We start from the raw sequence: 20081 nt of genomic DNA on the forward strand, positions 1-20081 counted from the left end.
GATTTTAAACATCTGATATCTCAGTTTGTCAAGTGCTTTACAATCCCAGTTGACTCTGATTGAATTAGGAGTACATGGGCTGAAGACCTCGGCGTTCCTCTGTCTGAGGACCAATGGTCAAACTTTTTTACCAATATTCAGAAAGGCTCAATAAACGCCAGATATAAATTAATCCAGTTTAAAGTCATTCACAGATCACATTTTTCTAAACTTAAACTTAACCGGATCTATAATTCTGTGTCCCACTTATGTGATAGAAGTAATATCGGTGAAGGTTCCCTTGCACATCTATTTTGGCACTGACCTGTCTTGAAAGCTTTTTGGAGCCAAATTCTTACGTGGTTTTCAAACCAATTTAGGAAAAAAGTACCACTTGATGGTACACTGGCTATACTTGGATCATTTGCATCAATCGAATCTTTTTCCTTTTCACAAAAACAGATAATTACAATGGGCATGCTGGTGGCAAAGAAACGTATGCTTTTACAGTGGCTGTCTTCTTCGGCCCCGTGTTTTAAAAGGTGGCTTAATGAGACGGTGTCTGTGGCCAGGGTGGAACAGATAAGTGATAGAAAGGGGAAACTGGCGAGTTTTTGTACGATTTGGCAGCCATTTCTAGAATTCTTAAAAATGAACTGCTCATAATTCATGCCTCACACCCCGCGTGAATTTTCTTATTTTATTTTATTTTACACGGCACGGTGGTTAGCACTGTTGCCGCACAGCAAGAAGGTCCTGAGTTCAATTCCAACATCAGGCCGGGGTCTTTCTGTGTGGAGTTTGCATGTTCTCCCCGTGTCTGCGTGGGTTCCCTCCGGGTACTCCGGCTTCCTCCCACCGTCCAAAGACATGCAGTTTGTGGGGATAGGTTAATTGGATAATCCAAATTGCCACTAGGTGTGAATGTGAGTATGAATGGTTGTCTGTCCTTGTGTGTTAGCCCTGTGACAGACTGGCGACCTGTCCAGGGTGTACCCCGCCTCTCGCCCTATGACAGCTGGGATTGGCACCAGCACCCCCCGCGACCCTGAAAAGGATAAGCGGTAGCGAATGGATGGATGGATGGATATTTTATTTTACTCTTTATTTAGTTAATATTGCTATATTTTTTATATATAATATTGCTCCTTTTTTTTCTTCCTTTTTCCATGCTTATAAGTTCACAAATGCTAAATGTAGTAATTGTCCTCAGTTGAATCTGTATAAGCATGCTGTGTTTAATTTAAAAGCAAAAAAAAAGAAGAAGACGCATGCCTTCCATACAGGTATCACTTACTCTACACCTAGACTAGATACAAGAAAGACAGTTTGATGTGTACAACTGCAAGTGCAGGGACAGGTCCGTACTTACTTCGACAATGATGCAGCTTGTAATTTTGCCTCTGTTCACCACTAGAGTGGATTTGAAATCAAATGTCAAGATGTAATCGACGTGCAGACTTTCAGCTTTAATTTAAGGGCTTTAACAAGTATACCAGACCTCAATTTTAAAGGGGCTGAAAGGCAATTGGTGAATTTACTGACAAGGAGATTCATAGCAAAGTAAGGTCTGTCCCTCATGATCCTATGCCAAATTAAACAGACTAGTACATGCCCATGCTACAGTACTGCTGGGCCTGTTTGCACTGTTGGCTGTAAAATTGATATGATGTGACCCTTTTTATATTTTATAAAGTGTTGAAAAATTCGTGATTTTAGCCGGCTGCTAAGCAGTTGCTAGGCAGCATGATGGTGTCATAATACCTGATGTAGACAAAACCTTCAGAGGTCTAAGATGAACCTGTGTGGCAAGTTTGGTTGGTCACCTATTGATTGTCTAGAAGGAGTGTGTGGACAGACAAAGACTTTATATATTAAGAGCTAGAATTAATTTAAAGATTTGAACTTGATTTGGTGACTGGTGACAGGTACTATCAATACGAGGTCCAAAGAGACCACAGGGAGGGAAGTTAGGCCATTATTAGGGTGAAAAATTCAGAGAGACAGCTAAATAGCCAAATTCTTAATAAGGCTTGAGAGATCGTTATTTCAGGGTCACAGAATTGTTTCTTTGGTTAAGAATAACCCTTTTATGATATTGAGTCAAGTCAAAAAGGTCGGCTTGGACATGGCCAGCATATGTTTAAAAGAGTGTGTGTAGTCTTTGGATGAATAAAACTTGTATCAGAATGATGGGAAGCAGAACCTATAGGGATGGAAAGAGAATCTAATGATGTGAAGCATACCATATCATCTGTCAAACATGGTGTGAAGGCAATCTTATAGCATGCAAATGTATGGTTGCCAATTGAACCTGTGACTAGAATATATTTATGATGAAACTGCTTCTAGAAATAGCAGGATAAAGTCAAAGGTGTACTGGGCAATGCTCAGTCAAATGCTGCAAAACTGATCAGGCAGTGCTTCACAATACAAATGGTTAATGACCCAAAGCATATTGCAAAAGCAACCCCAAGAGTTTCTCAAGGCAAAGAAATGAGATATTCTTCAGTAAGCAAGCCAGTCACCTGATCTTAAACCAATGGCTCGAGCTTTTCAGTTCAGTTCAAAGAGACCTACAAACACACAGCAATGGAAAGTGGCTGCAGTTCTTCTCAACAGAGGAAACAGCATTTGGTGATGTTAGTTGGTTCATGCAAAGCAATTCTTTACTTTTGTGAAGGAGGGCTAGTTACTTTAGAGCCTTTAAAAATGAGGGATTACATATAAAAATGTCAGTAACATGTAAAAGTTTAATGGAATACTTTTGTTAAACCCGTTGAATTAAAGCTGTAAGTCTGCACTTCAAGCACATCTTGATTGTTTGACGACAAACCCATTGTGTGGTCAGAAAAATTCATTTTTAAAAATGAGAAAGGTAGGGAAATTATCAAAGATTTGAGTTACCCTGTAAATGTTGTTTTTGTGCACATTTAACATTATTACTGGTGTTGTCTTTAAAAGTTAATTGTGTTTGTTTGTACGTACCAAAAACAGAGGATTGTCTGTGGTCTTAATGCTAAGCCTTGACTGACACATCAATTAGGATCATGAAGTAATTACCTCTCATTAGGCAGCCTTTGCACAGTCTTACAAAATCAGTAACACCACAGCACTCAACACATGGAGCCTTGTTTCATGAGTCAAGGTTAAAGTCAAATTGTTAGTAAGTGTTCCTATTTAGAGCTTAACACAATTCAGACGATAATGTGCAGTGCACTCGCACTCAAAATCAGCTTCTTTGCTTCTCACCATCGATAAAATCCACTCTCATCTGATGCTTTGTTTCTTAAAACTGCAAACTTAAATGCTGACCTGCTGAAACTTTGTGGCAAAACAAAATAAAGAGTCCGTTCTCATCCCTGGGGTGCCGAGTCACAGAACAGAGAGGCACAGCAAGGCTAGAAAGGGCAATTACAAAATGTCATTTAGTCACCATCTGCATAATATGACATCTTCACTTCACAAAGTCACCCTCTTCTCCTTTTGCAAATTAGAAATAATTTAAACTCTCAGCCATATCTGTCTATTCCGAACCTCAGATATAATTTCAAACAGGTCTTAAATGCAAAAGGAAAACATTAAGATTTTGTTTTGCGCTCAAGCGGCGTAATCAGTGACAGTTCATTTGCAGACAACCGGGGTAGTATACAAATGGTTCCACAAAGTATTTCCAATGAAAAAGGAAACACCTGTAACTTACTGTAACACATCTAAGGCGCATAATCATTGTCAGCTGTAATTTATGTTGATACCTTGTCTGTGAATTGTCTGTCATTCACAATCTACCATTTACTATACTATAGTATGGGAAATAAGTGTGTTAGCATATGATGTGTGCAAATGTTCAATTAAAAGTTTATGCGTAAGTAAATTAATGTAATCTTGCGTATCATATTGTACATGTGTACTTACTACATATCTTTAGTTAACAGGCCTGTGAGTTTACGGTGTGAGAAAGTACTTGTCCCCTTTCCTGTTTTTTTTTTTTGCATCTTTGTCACACTTACATATTTCAGATCATTAAACAACTTTCAATATTAGACAAAGATAACCCATGTAAACACAAAAATGCAGTTTTAAAATAATCATTTTATCTTTTAAGGGGGAAAAAGTTACATATACTTTTCACAGATATGCCAACATCTTATGTGAAAGCAATTCAGCAGTGCTTAAATTGACCATCAACAAGGGCTTGACTTAATTCGCTGTATTAAAGTGTTTCATAAATGTTAGGCCGACCTCTTCCTATCCTGTATCCATTTAATTAAACAGTCAGCGATTCTAGATATATGAGGCCTCTGAAGCAAAGAAACGATGAATAAAAGATTACCCTGATGATTGAGAGAGCCTTCATACATAAACAGGATGTTTTCATATCAAATATGAGTAATATCTGATAAGGATTTTGATTTTTTTCTATATGTAGCTTGCTGTTGGGGTGGAGTGCAAAGAGCCCAGCTATGCCATTAAATCACTGTTAATGAAATAAAGACGTGCAATGGCTCTTCAACATTTCTCTGCTATACTTGTCCTAAGTCTCACTTGCGAAATAGGCCCACACATGCATAAATAAGTACTGCATTTCATTTCTGTCTCAGAGTTGTTTTCCACAGTCCTAGAAATACATGATGTCTTGTGTTTTGTTACAAAATATTATATTTAACAAAAACAGTCATCAGTTCTCATTTTAATCCACTGAATTAAATGATCCCATTCATGTTAGAGGCAAATGACCTATTGTTACTGACTGTATTTTGGATATTTTTAAAAGCTTAATATGGTATATTAACAAATTTCCCACGTGTGGGACTAATAAAGGTTATCTTAGCATTTGTATTGTTTCAATTATTTCTTAAAACATACATTTTCCTTATTCCTTTTAAACTGTTAATTGCAATTGATTTTTTTATGAAGTCATCAATACCTACTGTTAATAGAGCATAGTCACACAGACCAAGAAACTGGTTGGTAACTGTAATCTATTAAAATAATATAACCCCAGTCACACAGGCTTAGAAACCAGTCAGCGACCCCTTGGAAACCAACTTTTCCTAGGAAAATGTGCATTCCCCAACCGGTTAACAAGTGGTGGGAACCAGTTGCTTGCTGTAGTGCTGTAGCTCAGTGAAACTGGACACAAAGATGCATATGCACACCTACTTGCTAAGCAGTTGTGAAACTATAAAGAGTGTTATGCAGGAAATGAAGGCCATTTTGCATTCAAAGTAAAAGTTGCTCCTTTATGAAACATGTTGGCTTCAGGAGGAAAAGAAAAACGTTTATTATAAAAGAAAACAGTTTGTATTTCCAGTTTAAGTTATGTTTTTTTTTTTTTTTTCAAATTTCACTACAGCTCAGTTGTTAGTTAACGCATATTCATGAGAAGTTAAGTGTCATCTATGCAATTTGTGAGAGATCGAATCACAAGGAGGATTTTAGTGTGGCGCCTTCTTTGTAGCTGATTTGATCCAACGACAGCTGGCAGCCTTCCACAATCAATAAACAACCAATTACTAGTCTTAGTTTTACTGATTGTGACCGAGGCTTTAGCTTTTCAAGCTCTTTAAATCTTATTTCTGGCAGAAAATATTAAACTCCTCAGCTATTTACAGTACTTGCATCAACTTTAATGAACATCTTGAGCAATACGGTTTTCTATTGCTGAGTTTTGCTTGTCAACAACATTAAAATTCCACAGGCACATAATTCAGTTTAAACTGTGACCTGTGGTTCAAGGATATCAGCAAGTCATACTCTTCCTTGTTGCTTTTTCCTCATTGAGTTTTTGCAGTCATATATTGTGCCAAACATTATATTTAGGCTCATTTTGTGGGCGCTGGAGTTCTGTTAATGGGCCATAGCCTTCAGTTTTTACGGTTACTTTGTACATCATAGCTTATGCACAGGGCTGCCACTGCTGGTCAGATCTAAAAATAAAATACATTAAAAATGTTTAATGTAATTCATACCGCTGCTGACAGGTTCTAACTTAATACAAAAAAAAGATTAATGGAGACAACCCCTAACGGTAAGAACACTTCACAGGAAATAAAGATCTACACTGCAGTAGTGTGAGGGTGTTGGACTGGAGTGCTTTGGGACTTGGGTAATTTACAATAAGAACTAAAAAGTTAGCTTGACGTTTGGTCCCTGCGGTAACCAGAAGTGTAATCTTCAGTTACAGCGTACAACTATGTTATATAAATGACAGAAGGCAAAATCAGTGAGTTGGCGCTTGAGAAAAGGGTGCAAGAATATTAAGCACTATAGTTATATTTTTTAGTACGTAAAGCTTAAACCTACAGATAAGTAATTTGGTGTGACACCTTTATGTGTATGTGTAATAAAGACCTAAATAGAAATGTAACCTTTCTGACAGTATTCATTCTGGCTTGTTATAACATCATTGAGGCTGGTGAGGCCACACCAATGAAAGTAATAAATCACATGTGTCTGAATGAAGCTGTAGCTAGAAGTTATAGGCATCACCTCACTGCATATGTGAATTTCAGCAATGAAGCAAACTGGAGTCCACCAGGGTTCTGTTCATGGCCCTTAAATATTTTCCAAATGAATACTCACTGCCGTACTCTGAACAAGTAAGCAACTGGGTTGTCAAAGAAAAATCACCTCTCAGATACTAATGGACGACCAGTTTAGATACTAATTTATGATAGTCTTCTCTTCCTCCAGCTAACGGACAACTTCACATAGCACCACCGTGGGCAGCGAGGCGCACAGCCCCTCCCCTCACTAGCAGCTGAAGTAGCTGAGGCTCATAACACTGAGTTACTCTTCATGAGGAATTCTGAGAGGTCAGTAAAGCTCCCATTTCAACAACACTGAAGTATTAAATAGTTATCATTAAAGTTAACCTGGCTGACGGACACGTTCATTTTACTCATTTCACCATTCGCAATTGCCTGACAGTAACATTAGCTGTCTTTTATCATTAAGGTAGCTGCCAAAGGCTACAGCTCAGTAATAAAACAATAATGTTAACATTGGAGCCTTGGCAGCTAACATTATCATTCCTGCCTGTCTGTAACATTAATAGAGAGTGTTAATTTAACAGGATACCATGATTATTTGTGCCTAAAAACAACAGAAACAGTGGCACTCTATCCTAACAACTGTATTTGATCAGCAGCAAAAATATGATGCTAAATGGGAATGGGTACTGAAATCTGATAATTAAACAGGCTCCAGGGCAAAACGATTTAAGTATCAGTAAACTCCAATGTTATCTGTATTATTTTCAATACTGAAAAAAATTAAGAAAATATATTTACTATTGGTACATAAAAGTTATCTTTCACATTTTATCTGACCTCCTCTGTTACTGATTAAGCCATTAATCCAAGGCATTTCCCCTGTTCCCTATCCTGAGGACAGTTGTCTCTTTATCTCTCTCAGAGCCTGCATGTGAGGGGCGAGGGGAGCTCTGTCTCGCACATACCACACAGATCCTGGTCTTTGTGCAGATGGAGGAGAGAATGAAATGCTCAAAAGTGCGGTTGCACTTTGCTAGAGTCGATGCCGACAGTGTTGTCACAAATGCAACAGGTCTTTTGCTTGTAAAGGTGGGAACATGAGAAATCTGTCAAAACATTCAGCAAAAGTGTTCAGAGGCAGAACTGCAGAGTTTTCGACTGCCTAGCTTGTAGTTCATCTGCTCTTGCTCCAGGTGTGTTATGCTAGCAGCCTGTTATGCACGCACATCTAAATAATCAGTTATCTAAAATGTGAACATGGGCTAATGAACAAAGTGTTATGGATATGTGCATTCATTAGCAGGTGGTCAAAACGTCATTGCTCACAATTCTAAATCTTAAATTCCCAATTAAAGTTTTTAGATTAGAGTAACACTACAGCACAGTAAACGCTGTCAAATTTAGCTACGTTTTTCAAATTAAGGAAAGAAAATTGAACTAACGAGAAGTACCGCCTGTGTTCTGCTGGTGCTGAAACCTGACCATGAGCTGGATGTATTGCCTCATTGCTATATCCCTATATTTCACGAGCCTTTCCCATCACAGTGATTTATTTGGATGCAAATACGGGGGCTTTGGCGTACCTTTCTATTTGAGGCTGCAAGCACTTACTGTGAAAAATGAATGTCAGTTTTTCAATGATCGAAAAAGATTGGTCCTAAACCCGCTGCAATCACATTTCCCTGTACATCAGGTGATGTGGAAGGGCCTCTCCCTATGTAGCTGGGTGAAACTGTTCTTCAGGGGGCTTGCAGTGCACACAGAGCCATTACTAACACTGGCACAGTCAGCTCTGTGTCATCGTATAAATCAGACGTCTTGGCCACAGGTGGCCCATAGATCACATAGTCACACCACAGTGTCAGGCAGAAACAGCGGATGTGCGCACCACATGCCTTGCTTCCAAAGAGGAAATCAATCACTTGGACTGTCTAAGCTGCTAGTACCACCTCCACTTAGCCTCAGTACCCATTGCACGATGCCACCCACACAAGAAATTAACAGGAGCAAAGGCAATGGACCGTTTTACGTTCTCTTTGTGTGCTCAATCAGCACCCATGTTTTCTTAGCCAACAGGTCCAGAGCAGACTCATCTAGGGAGTTTCTGGGTGATTTTTATACAATGTTGATCTGTGAGCTTTAAAGGTCTGGCTTAACAAAAAAAAAAAAAAAAAGAAAAAGAAAAGAAAGAAAAAAAGAAAAAGAAAGGGGGACTGGCAGAAGCAGAATGAATTCAGTAGTTTGAGCTATATGGCTGGCAGCTATGAAATCTATTTACTGCAGAGTAGAGAGACTGAGCCTGATGGGCCAAAATTAAAAGACCATGTAGTGTGAAGATTCTCCACGCACATTTGGGAAATGTATCATCAATAAATCAATGTGGACAGTCGAAACTAAAAGGTGTCTAATTATGTTTACATCCAATGCTCAGTCTGACTTACACATTGGGAAACATTATGTTGTTTTACTGCATTAATGTGCAAATGTGTTTGCTGTTTCTTGAAACATGATGGGCATTTTCTTCCCCCCGTGACCTCGTCTTCAAACACTACAGTGAGCAAGTTGTACCCAGTGGAACATGAGCCCTATTCGCACTTCAAATTAGCTGTTATTTGGCTTTAACAGTCTAAAAAGAAATTGACACAGTCTACTTGGCATTTGATTAGTCAGTGATGGTGTTTGGATTCTCTAGTCGGGAAAAGGAAGTAACTAAATAACACCAGAAAGTCCAATGCTGTCTCACGCTCCTGAAGGTGGTGTCACAATCGATACATATTGATAGATGTGTCACAATCCACTCCTTGAACACCTCAGTACAGTACTTAAAGTCAGGACTTGGGTGTTGCCCAAGGGTTTAGGAGCATTGCTTTAAATACAGTTCACAAATTGGTTCATTGATTAAGAAAACAATAACAACAACTAAACAAACAATCAAATCAAAACTGATAGTTTTCCCACAAACTGCATGAATTTCCCTTTCTTCTTAAGAAATAAAACCCTTTCTAATCTTCTATGTGCCAAAATAAGTACAAAACAATTGAAGATGCTTACTACTCTGGATGGTTTCATATTTTTATACTTCAACTAAAACCTGTGATGAAAGAGGTATTGATCTTTACATCACACTGAGGTATAAGGAATGTTTCTCTGCTTATGCGTCTCACCTGTATGAGGCGTCCCTGTTCCGTTTGCAGTGTGTTAAGGTCTTGCCCGAGGCTGCTCTGCCCCCTGCGTAGAGATTCATAGTCCATTTTCAGTTGGCCTGCGTGGGCTGACAGCTTGGCCACCTCCTCAGCCAGACTGACAAGCAGAGCCCGATCCTGTCCTTTCACAGACTTCAAGTCGGAGTCGTGGTCGGTCAGTGAGTGGAGCAATGAGGTCTGCACACCCTCCAGTCGCATAAAGTTACTGTTGTAATCCGGACAGTTGGGGTCAATGAAGATGTTAATGCGAGAGCCATCGCCTCTCTCAACAGTGACCAGGGCATTGGCTTCATCCTGGTTGGTAGAAATGTGGGGTAGGCCATCAGACATGGGTGGAGCCTGATAGTGATTCATGAAAAGGATGGTGCCAGTTACAGTGACAGCCAGCAATACAGCCACGAAGAGAAGGATAGTGCAGAGCAGGTAGCTGCAGCTCATCCTCTGTAAGTCAGAAAGAAGAGAGGGAGAAAGGTAGGCAGAGAAAAGGTATGTTTTAGAAAAGTAAATGCAATTACACCAAAAATGACATAAAAAAAAAGCTGAGTTATTCAAAAAGAAATGACTTTCTTCAATCACCGGGGCCATAGTTTTAAGTAATGTAACCATATTTCCGTGATAAAGTGTAGTTTTGAATTATTTATGCAGCAAAAAAAAAAAAAAGATCCCATCAACTGTCGGCCTTATTAAAACTCAAAGAGACAATTTCTGTCCAAAGACCCTGCTTATCATTGGAGTGGTGATGCAGTGTGGGGGAGGATACTAGCCTCATACATGTCTGGAAACCACTCAGGGACCTGAGAGCTCCTTCTTTTCAGTTCTAACATGGAGAAGAAAACAAGAAAACATGAAGAAGTTGGAGCTACTGAGAAAGAGTAAAGCAAAGATGATGTGGACGGCCAGTCGGATGCAAATAAATGAGCAGAAACCACTTAGAGAAAAAATGGAGGAACTGTACTGGTAACATAGTCTTCAATAATTGGGCTATAAAATGTTTTTTTATGATGGCCCACTTAGGTTAAGCAATGGATAGGAGAAAGCACTATGGCCCGCCTATATGAATGATTAATAGTTCCTAGCTCCCCAATATCTTTCTAACAAATGAATCACCAGTTGATGTCTAAGTGATTTTTGTTTTTTATTTTCTACAGTCTGTATTTTTTTTGTTCTCAATGACTGTATGTGGGCTTTGGTTTATGTTAGCATGTGAAAGTGAGAGTGAGCACATTAATATGTAAATTGGCTGTACAAAGCACCGCGAAGCACACTAATAGACAGCTAATGGCCTGCTTTACGAGAGAGGTTTACAGTTCTTTTAATGTGAGGAAAATCAATTGTGTTGTGCAGGAAGTACTCCTATCAACTTTGTTTACCCACAGTCTTTGGATAGAAGACATAAAACGTTGTTACTGCCTGGATATGTGCAAGTGTACATGGGATGCCAATTTTGTAAACCTGAAGCACACAAGACACACAACCAATATGACTACTTCAACCGCACTTGGCTTATTTTATTATTTTCTTTTTAATTCCTGTCTCCAGTAGAATCTGTTGATTACATTTAGTGAAATTTCATGAATCATTGCTTACTAAAGCACCTTAATGTGGCTTTTGTTTTTGAGATACCATTCACATGTGTGTGATCACTGTCGCTGCAAAAACTCTCCTGCGTTAATTTTTTAAAAATGAGTTGCTGTACAGATGTAATGATAAACAATGTTGTTAAAACTACTGACAGCTAAAGTGTCAGGGGGTACCAGGCCTCCATACTTTCTAATACCCAATTTGATTTAGCATCAGAGGGATGGGATGCTTCAGAACATGCTATAAGGCATCATCCTACAGGGCATGGGCAACCATGCCCTGACAGGTAAAAATGATGAGGATCTCAACATTAGTAGGTTAAGGGTGTTAACTGGTGTACAGGTATGGTAAAAAGAAAGTACACCCTCTTTCAATAGTAAGGTTTTACACATTGGGACAAAATAAAAAAGTCCATAGCAGATTTTGAAATGGGAAAAAAGATGCTCTCAGATGAACAACATGTGACATATTTCACTATGACATTATTTATTTAACCAAAAATAAGCCAAAATGCAGGAACTGAAAAAAAACAAACCTTTACTGCCTTAAGAGGGTAAGAAGCAATCAGGTGCTGCTAATCAAATACACTTGATTAACTAATCATCAAAAAGTGTGAGCACTTGAGTAAAAGCAGCAGTTTTGTGGGTCTGAGGCATTCAGGTGTTTTAACACAAAGCCAAGGAAGAAAGACATTAGCAATGATCTTTAAGAAACAGTTGCTACTTCATTACGGTCTTATATCCTCCCCATTTGTTTGGGAAGGTAATGAGCCTATTTCCAAAGGACCACAAAAAACCAAAGCGCTACATCTCAGACTTTTTAAGCCTCAGTTAGCTCAATAAATTATAATGCTCATAGAAAAAAAAAGTTAAATTTGCAAAGCTGTTTCATGATGAAAGTGGAAATTTTTGGCTTTAATGCACACCAATATGTTTGGCAAAAACCAAACACAGCATGTCAGCATAAACACATCAAGCCAGCTGTCAAGCATGGTGGTGGAGGCATGTTGATTTGGACTAGTTTTTTTTAGCCACAGGACCTGAGAACTTTGCAGTCCCTTAGTTAAATGGTAAATGGACTGGTTCTTATATAGCGCTTTTCTACTCTATCCGAGCACTCAAAGCGCTTTATGCAGCTAATTCATTCACCCAATCACACCCATTCACACAAGCAATTCTAAGCTTAAGTGCCTAACATTCATACACATTCACACTCCAATGGATGCATTGGAGAGCAACATGGGGTTGACATGCAGACTGGAGCAGCCTGGGATCGAACCACTGACCTTCTGGTTAGTGGCTGATCCGCTCTGCGGAGCTACTTGTTGACCTTGAACTCACACATATTCTAGAGTCAAATGTGGGAGCTTCTGTGTGACAAATAAACTTGGGCAAAAGTGGGTTGTGCAACAGGACAATAATAATAATATTTCCAAGACACCAGCAAATCTACAGCGAAATGGCTGAAAAAGAACAGAACCAAGATGTCAAAGTCCAGACCTAAACTTGACAGAACTCCTATCCGGTCGTTAAGTCTGACGTCACTAGCCGTGTCTGGGCCTAAACTCTGCTGCAGGTCCATATATCAAACAATCACTATGGCATTACTGAGAGTTGAAAAACTGTCTAAAGTCTTTCATCTTTAATAAAATGATCAGACTTCTGCTCTACCAGGTGTAACAATTGAGTTTAACATCCAGGCATCAATGAAAACAGAATTTATGACATTTAACGGAGTTAGAAGTTAGCAGGAAGTTAGCTCGCTAGCTTCTATCTAAATGCAATATAGCATGTCAAGACTGCGGGGTTTTGGAAACAAAATGAAGACAGAAAACTAAATAGCAGTGACGTTTGTAGGGTTACTGAAGTTTGGCTAGCTGGTATATAATGATGTGCTATGTGACCGCTAGCGACTCAGCTATGTTAGCGTAATATAAACAAGCTAACTTTTTTCCCACTCGATAAAAGTTAACGTTAGTGTTCTCGGTGGTCAGGAACAAATGTAATCGCATGGCAGGATGCTGTAAAAGGACCAAACTTCAGCCAGGAGAACAACTGAGATAATCCATCCACAATACGAGGTTAGTCATTCATATACTGCTGCATGGGCTGGGCTGTAGTTACATCCTAAGGTTTGAAAAACTGAGCTTAAATAAATGATTAGTGGTAATAAAAGCCGAGGGAGCTTTTTGAGATTAAATAGAAGAAAATACAAAGCATTAAACATGTTAACAACACAAAAGCCATATTAAACGCAGACTACTTTAGGCCCGGAAGTAGGATTCGTCACGTCATCACTTAACGACTGGATAGCAGGGCCCTAAGAGAGCTGTGCATAAATGAATCCCAACAAACCTCAATAAAGTCAGACAATATTGTAATGAATGGGCTCAAATTCCTCCACAATGATGTGACAGACTAAAGCCATCTAGTTACTGTTGCTAAAAGTTCTGAATCTTCTGGTGTACTAATTTTTCAAATGTACTTTTTTTTTTAGTTAAATAAGTAATGAGACAGTATAATGTGTCTTCTGTTGTTATCTAATTTAAGAGCTGGTGATGACCAGATAATTTTTTATTATGTCCTAATATGTAATATTTTGCAACATACTGCATACTGTACAACTAGACACTAGATACACTACACACATTTATGCCACTTAATGTTCACTGCATATATGCACATGGACACATAGTTGCATGGAGACCTACATAATTTGACCATAATGCTTTTTTGGGAGAAAGAACATAAAAAAAACTGGCGCATTGCTTTATTTTTTCACCCATATACATCATCGTAGAAATGAGCTCCAGGGGAATAATACTGCACATAGCATTTTTTTTTCGTTTGCTTGCTCTAATTCAACATGTAGGCCTTATGACTATACTTAGAATTTACCGTAAAATCTTTCCTTACATATCAAAACTGTGTTTCTCTTTTTTCCAGTTTGTATGAGGTGCGGCTCAGTGATTTTAACTCACTGGGCTTGGCTGTGTCTATGGATGTGTGTGCAGAGGGGTGTCTGTGTCGTACATAATGTGTATAATGGCCTTGCTCTGCAGAATGACAGCAACGTAACATTAGAACGGTTTGCCTGAGTACTATCGCTAGCGGGCCAAGACATCAGTGAAAGCTATCACTGGCACTACACTAAATATTCATTGCTAGCACACTGATTATTAACGTAGAATGGAAAAGATATATGATAGTCATAGTTATGCTGACAGGCAGACCTCTATACATTAAAACATATTCAGAACACAGAGGAGTAGATGTGTTTCATGCATGTTGAACCGTAACTAGACAATGATCGAATCTGTAATAATAATTTAGTCTTGAAAAATTAAGGCTAATATAATATAATTATATATAATATAATATAATATAATATAATATAATATAATATAATTATATGCCAATTATAATTGGCATATAATATATAAATGTGGAGAGACTCCCAACTCGACCTAACTAGTTGCCAACTGGTTTCTATAAAAGAACGTGCCTATGTGAAATTGCTGTTGTACAATAATCGTATTTTTTTTAGGAATCTCTACTTTTGTGTTTACCAGTTTATTTATGGTAAATGAGCTGGTTCTTACATAGTGCTTTTCTACTCTGAGCACTCAGAGCACTTCATATAACATGTCTCATTCACACACATTTATATAAGAACTTTTTTCTACATCTAAGTGCTTGCTATCTAACATTCAACTCTGTGTCTTATTAAGTGTTATTAATCTAATCCAGTCTTATTGAGTCTGTCTTATTGCTGCTCTATTGCTGGTTTGATGAACCAAAGTTGCTTTGATCACTCATACATACCTGCCGTTCGTCTTCAAAGAAACATTTTCAAAGGGCAACAAAACCACAAATTCATTGCACATGGTTGCAGTAACTTTGGTGTTGCTGCAATCTCAAACCACCATTTTCCCTAACGTGACTGCAGAATCTGTTTTTCATGTTTATGAATACAACAATGAATCAACAAAAGTGCAGTTCAGTGTTAAAGTTCTGTGTTTTGCTAATCTGTCAATCCAGATTTCACCCTCCTGCCCACAGACACTGCATTGTTGGGAAGCATTTGCTGAAATACTGCTGAAAACCTCTCAGTTCACTGACAGAGACACAGTCCTTGTAGAAGTGTGTTACTCAGCACCATCTCGAAATGCCCATAGACACTTATTTGAAAAGTTTTTTGAACCATTACCAAAAATCATCAAAATTGCATGTTGTGAAGACAGGACACAACTCACTCAGTGTGTCACAGTCAACAGTGCTTTATTATAGTTCTTTTTGGATACCCTGGCAGTTACCCACTGCTCCACCCCACCCCTGCACAAACCACACTTCACCACACACGTATTCCATCAAATCAAATTTTAAAAAAAATGATTAAAAGGTTTGCTGACTTTTTTTTGTTAAGGCCTTTTTTCTCCTGGGAAGTTCTACTGCTTTGGATGTCAATTTTTCCTACAACTTACAATATCAATAAAAGACGAGGTCACTTAACAATAACATAATTATGTGTCATTATAGGATGTTTGCTCAAACAAGTACAGGATGAGGATTTATTTATTTTTCAACAGAAGAATAATCACAGGAAATGTACTCATTCTTCTGTTTACAGGTAATATTTTGGTCTGTAGAAACGCACTGGCTCAACAACAAGGTGGTTATTCGGTTAAGTTGATCTTATAATTTTATGATTTTATTTTTTTATTGTGCTGTGGCAAACAATGTTCCCAGTAATAAACATGGCATAGGGATAAGACAACAGAAAAGAAATAGAAAACAGAGCAAGTGTAAAAAGAAATTAACTAACCAGGCATCTTTTCCACTTTAGAAACAAAGGTGGCTAATTTAACCTTTTTTTATGCATTATTAACCAACCAAAATGTTTCTGGAGCCAGAGATTTTCTTTTGCATTGTGTTTTGATGGTCAGTAAAAATGAAATGAAACAGCAACCTGCTTCATGCCCCATTGGAGTACGCGGTCTCCCACCTCAGGTTGAGATTTGTAGTGGCATAATGACAGTGAGAACAGGATGCAAGCAGCCTCTTAACAGTTAGGTTTTTTTTGTAAATGAGACTCTCGATCTCACAGCAGGAGACCACTCTGTAATTAGTGGCTGACTTTCACGTCCTCTCCTTTCTGTACTCAAGCCACACCATGGGATTTGAGAGGAGAACTGGGGAATTCTGATAGATAGATCGGAAAGAAGAGGCAGAGAATTAGAGAGAATTCCTCTCTGTGGAAATGATGTCCTCCCACGCAGGAGAACTGGCAGACAGTTCTTGGACAAAAGGTTTTGCCTGCTCATTAGATAAGCAGGAAACTAGCAAAACTCTTCCAAGCATCCTCACTCTCTCGTCCTCTCTCCCTCTTCTCAAAACACAAACACGCACATGCTGACACAAATCGATGTATACACAGAAGACATTCACGTTGGAGCTGCCAAACTAATACACGCAGAAAAGTACAAAAATATTTTGAAGCTAAACTGGCATGCACGGACTGGTTTTAAAAGAAGTCATGTTCACCATTTCCACCCTCCTTTCATTCACTGGCGGTTTGAATCTGACTCATAACAGCATTCAGTGCAGTTTCTTCATTATAATCTGCTATACAATCAGGCTCCATTTCCCAGTGTAGCCATGACCTCCCCTCTCAGTTCAGAGTATCTGCAGGGTCTTATCCATCTTCCTCTTGTGCGTCTGGGTATTTGAGCTGAGGTTGTGCAATTGCTGCTTCTCAGTGGCAAAATATAATGTGTTACACACAACGATTCATTTCTAAAGGAGTGAGATAGTGGCTGGTGATTAAAAAAATAATTGTCGGTGAAACATAATCTCCTCCACAGGTGAGCAAGTAACTATTCAATGTCTGCCCCTGATTTGACTAAAAAGGAGGATGGTGGATAGTAGTGTATACAGCAGTGCACGTAGTATAGAGGAAGAAATAAGGGGATTTAATTTGTGTCATTATAATATTATACATTATATCAGTTTGGATTATTTTTATTTAGCCATTTCTATCCACTTCAGTGTTTGCTAGTCCTCATATCAACTTACATATTAATCTGCAGAAATCTAATTCAAACTCTAGCCAAAATAATTTGTTTGATTTGTGTAAATTCAACCAGTTAAAAAGACAAATTGCTCAAGTATACATGTGCGTACATGTTGTGATAACGGGGCCTTACCTTAGCTGGGGTCTCCCTGGCTGTTTCTGAATCTGACCAGCGATGTTTGAGTTGAGAGGAGCTGGGCACACATTCACAGAACGTCTGCATGGGACAAACAGATAGGGCCACCAGTGTTGGCGTTTGTTCAAGTCACATGTGCAATCAAGCATGCGTGCACATGCAAACAAACACACACATACATGCATAGACGCACAGGCTTTGGATATATACTCCTGAAAACAAGTAAAGGAATACTTTTTAATCAGGGTTTAGCATCAAGTCAATTAAACTTGTAGGATATTGATCTGGCAGCAGAGGTTTGGTGTTAATGAAATTAAAAACAGGTGCACTAGAGGGGTAACAATGAGCACCGACAATAGGAATGGTTTTACAGGTGGAGGCCACTGACTTTTTCCCTCCTCATCCCTTCTGACTGTTTGGCTAGGGCCAGTGTCACTACTGGTACTGTGAGCTGAAATCTGGACCGTACAGAGGGTGCAAAGGTCCTAGCACATTGGACCTTGAGGGAATTGAGGGGATTTCAAGAGACAGGCAGTTATTCTAAGAGAGCCGGACAGAGCCATAGAAGGTCCTTAACCCATCAGCATGACCAGCATCTACTCCTTTTTGCAAGGAGGAACAGGATGATCACTGTCAGAACTACAAAATGACCTCCAACAGACTGGTGTTAATGTGTCTGAGAAAACAATCAGAAACAGACTTTATGAGGAACCTACATCCTCTAAAGGGCTTCATGGTCACTGCAGAGCACAATGAAACCAGATTGGCATTTGCCATAGAATACCACAATTGGTGCCAAAACTTGCACCCTGTGCTTCTCATAGATCACAGCAGGTTCACCCTCAGCACACCTGAAAGAGTCTGGATAACCATGGTGAATGTTATACTGCCTGTAACGTCATTCAGCATGACTGGGTTGGTAGTAGGTCACTGATCATCAGGGGAGGAATAACCATGGAAGGACGCACAGACCTCTACAGCCAATGGGCAACGGCACCCTGACTGGCATTAGGTATCGAGATGAAATCTTTGGACCCACTGTCAGACCTCATCCTGGTGCAGTGGGTCCTGGATTCCACCTGGTGTCCAACAATGCTCAGCCTCACGTGGTAGGAGTGTGCAGGCTGTTCCTGGAGATTGAAGGAATTGATACCAATGACTGTACCCCCACACTCGCCAGACCTAAATCTAATCGAACACCTCTGGAACTTTATGTTTTAGGCCGTCCAACGCTGCCAGGTTGCACCTCAGACTGTTCAGGTCTGTCAAAATGGAGTCTGCTGCATCATTTTTCCACTTTGATTTTCGGGATGTCCGAATTCAGCCTTCTGTACAGTAGATTAATCATTTTCATTTCCATCAAGTGATGTGGCATCCTGTCATTCCACATTACCCAATCCAATGTCAGTATAAATATTCAGCATGACTTTTCAAACGTTTCCTTTACATCTCAAACGTATCATTAAATTCAGTTTTTATGACAGGTTCAATTTCCAGAAATCATGGACAGAGTTTCTTCTAAAATAGAAAATATCAAAAAGTAACTTTTAATTAACTGCATGCGGGGAAAACACTGTGTGCAAGCAGCACTTATTCATACAGGTAAATGTGTGCAGTGTGAAATTTGAACATGCTTCAGGATACAGTATGTGCCTAGTGCTGCTTATATGTGTGTTTGTCTAGCGGTTCTAGCTGCTACACAGATAAAAGCAGAGTAATTACGGAAGTGTGAGCTTTCTAACTGCTTCCAGAGACCACGTTATTCCATGACCTTAAACACTACTCCTCCCCCACTGGAATTGCTCAATTAGCTAGGGACAATAACCCCAACACAAAAGCACACATCCCCAATCCCAGCTGAGTACTTAAGAATGGATGCAGCAAACATTAGCAATTAATATATCAAAATGAGTTTTCTATCCAAGCCTGGTGTCATAAGATTTTCATTAGTGAATTTATATGACTAAGACTATATGTCTTTACACCTGTTATGAGCAGTATTATAAGATTACTTTAGAGCTGTACTAATTTTCAGTAACCAGGGGGTGAAGTAAGTTGGGTTTGGTTAAGTTTTGCTTTGGTTTGGCAAAGAACCACTGACTCTTGTATTCAGCAGACATGGCATGTCCACCCTCCCACACTCATTTTTTACCTCTGGTTTGGCCTTAGAACTATTTGTGTGCTAATTGTTAAGCTAACTTGATTTGTCTGACTGTTGTGATGCTCATAACTCATATGGTGGTTTTGCAGACACATGACTTCTAACGACATACCATTAACTTGCTCTGTTTTTGAACATGTGGCCAAGTGATTAAGGCCCCAGTCACACAAACCTAGAGACCCATCTACAACCAACTAAAAACCACTGGTCATCAGGGAAAAATATGTATTCCCCTACCAGCTGGTGAGTGGTTGCTGGAGGTTGATGGCAGTTGCTGGGAAATCGACTGCTAAAAGCCCCAGTCACCTACATCTGCTGACAAGTCAATGACTCCCTGACACTAAAGAAAGATGTGGCAAAAGCCTCTTTGGAATTGCTTTGGTTGGTCGGAGATTGGCACAGTCATCCAAAGTCCACAAAAAAACCCCAAAACAAACGTGGAAAAACACTGA

General features: G+C 39.1%; 1 protein-coding gene across 2 annotated transcripts in view; it reads right to left on the minus strand.

Annotated features, from left to right (window-relative positions):
• fibcd1b (fibrinogen C domain containing 1b) overlaps positions 1-20081 on the minus strand; it is a 122839-nt gene that overhangs the window by 75510 nt on the left and 27248 nt on the right. The window contains exons 2-3 of one of the 2 annotated variants that reach the window (XM_005720217.1): positions 17466-17549; positions 9641-10120 (exon numbers count right to left, since the gene is read on the minus strand). In XM_005720217.1, coding sequence (XP_005720274.1) covers positions 9641-10120; positions 17466-17549 — 564 coding nt within the window. The remainder of the gene's footprint in view (positions 1-9640; positions 10121-17465; positions 17550-20081) is intronic. The other variant, XM_005720218.1, reaches the window with a different exon arrangement.

This window comes from Pundamilia nyererei, unplaced genomic scaffold (genome assembly GCF_000239375.1).
Source record: "Pundamilia nyererei isolate P.nyererei 1_Seehausen unplaced genomic scaffold, PunNye1.0 scaffold00002, whole genome shotgun sequence".
In the NCBI taxonomy this organism is placed as follows: Eukaryota; Metazoa; Chordata; class Actinopteri; order Cichliformes; family Cichlidae; genus Pundamilia; species Pundamilia nyererei.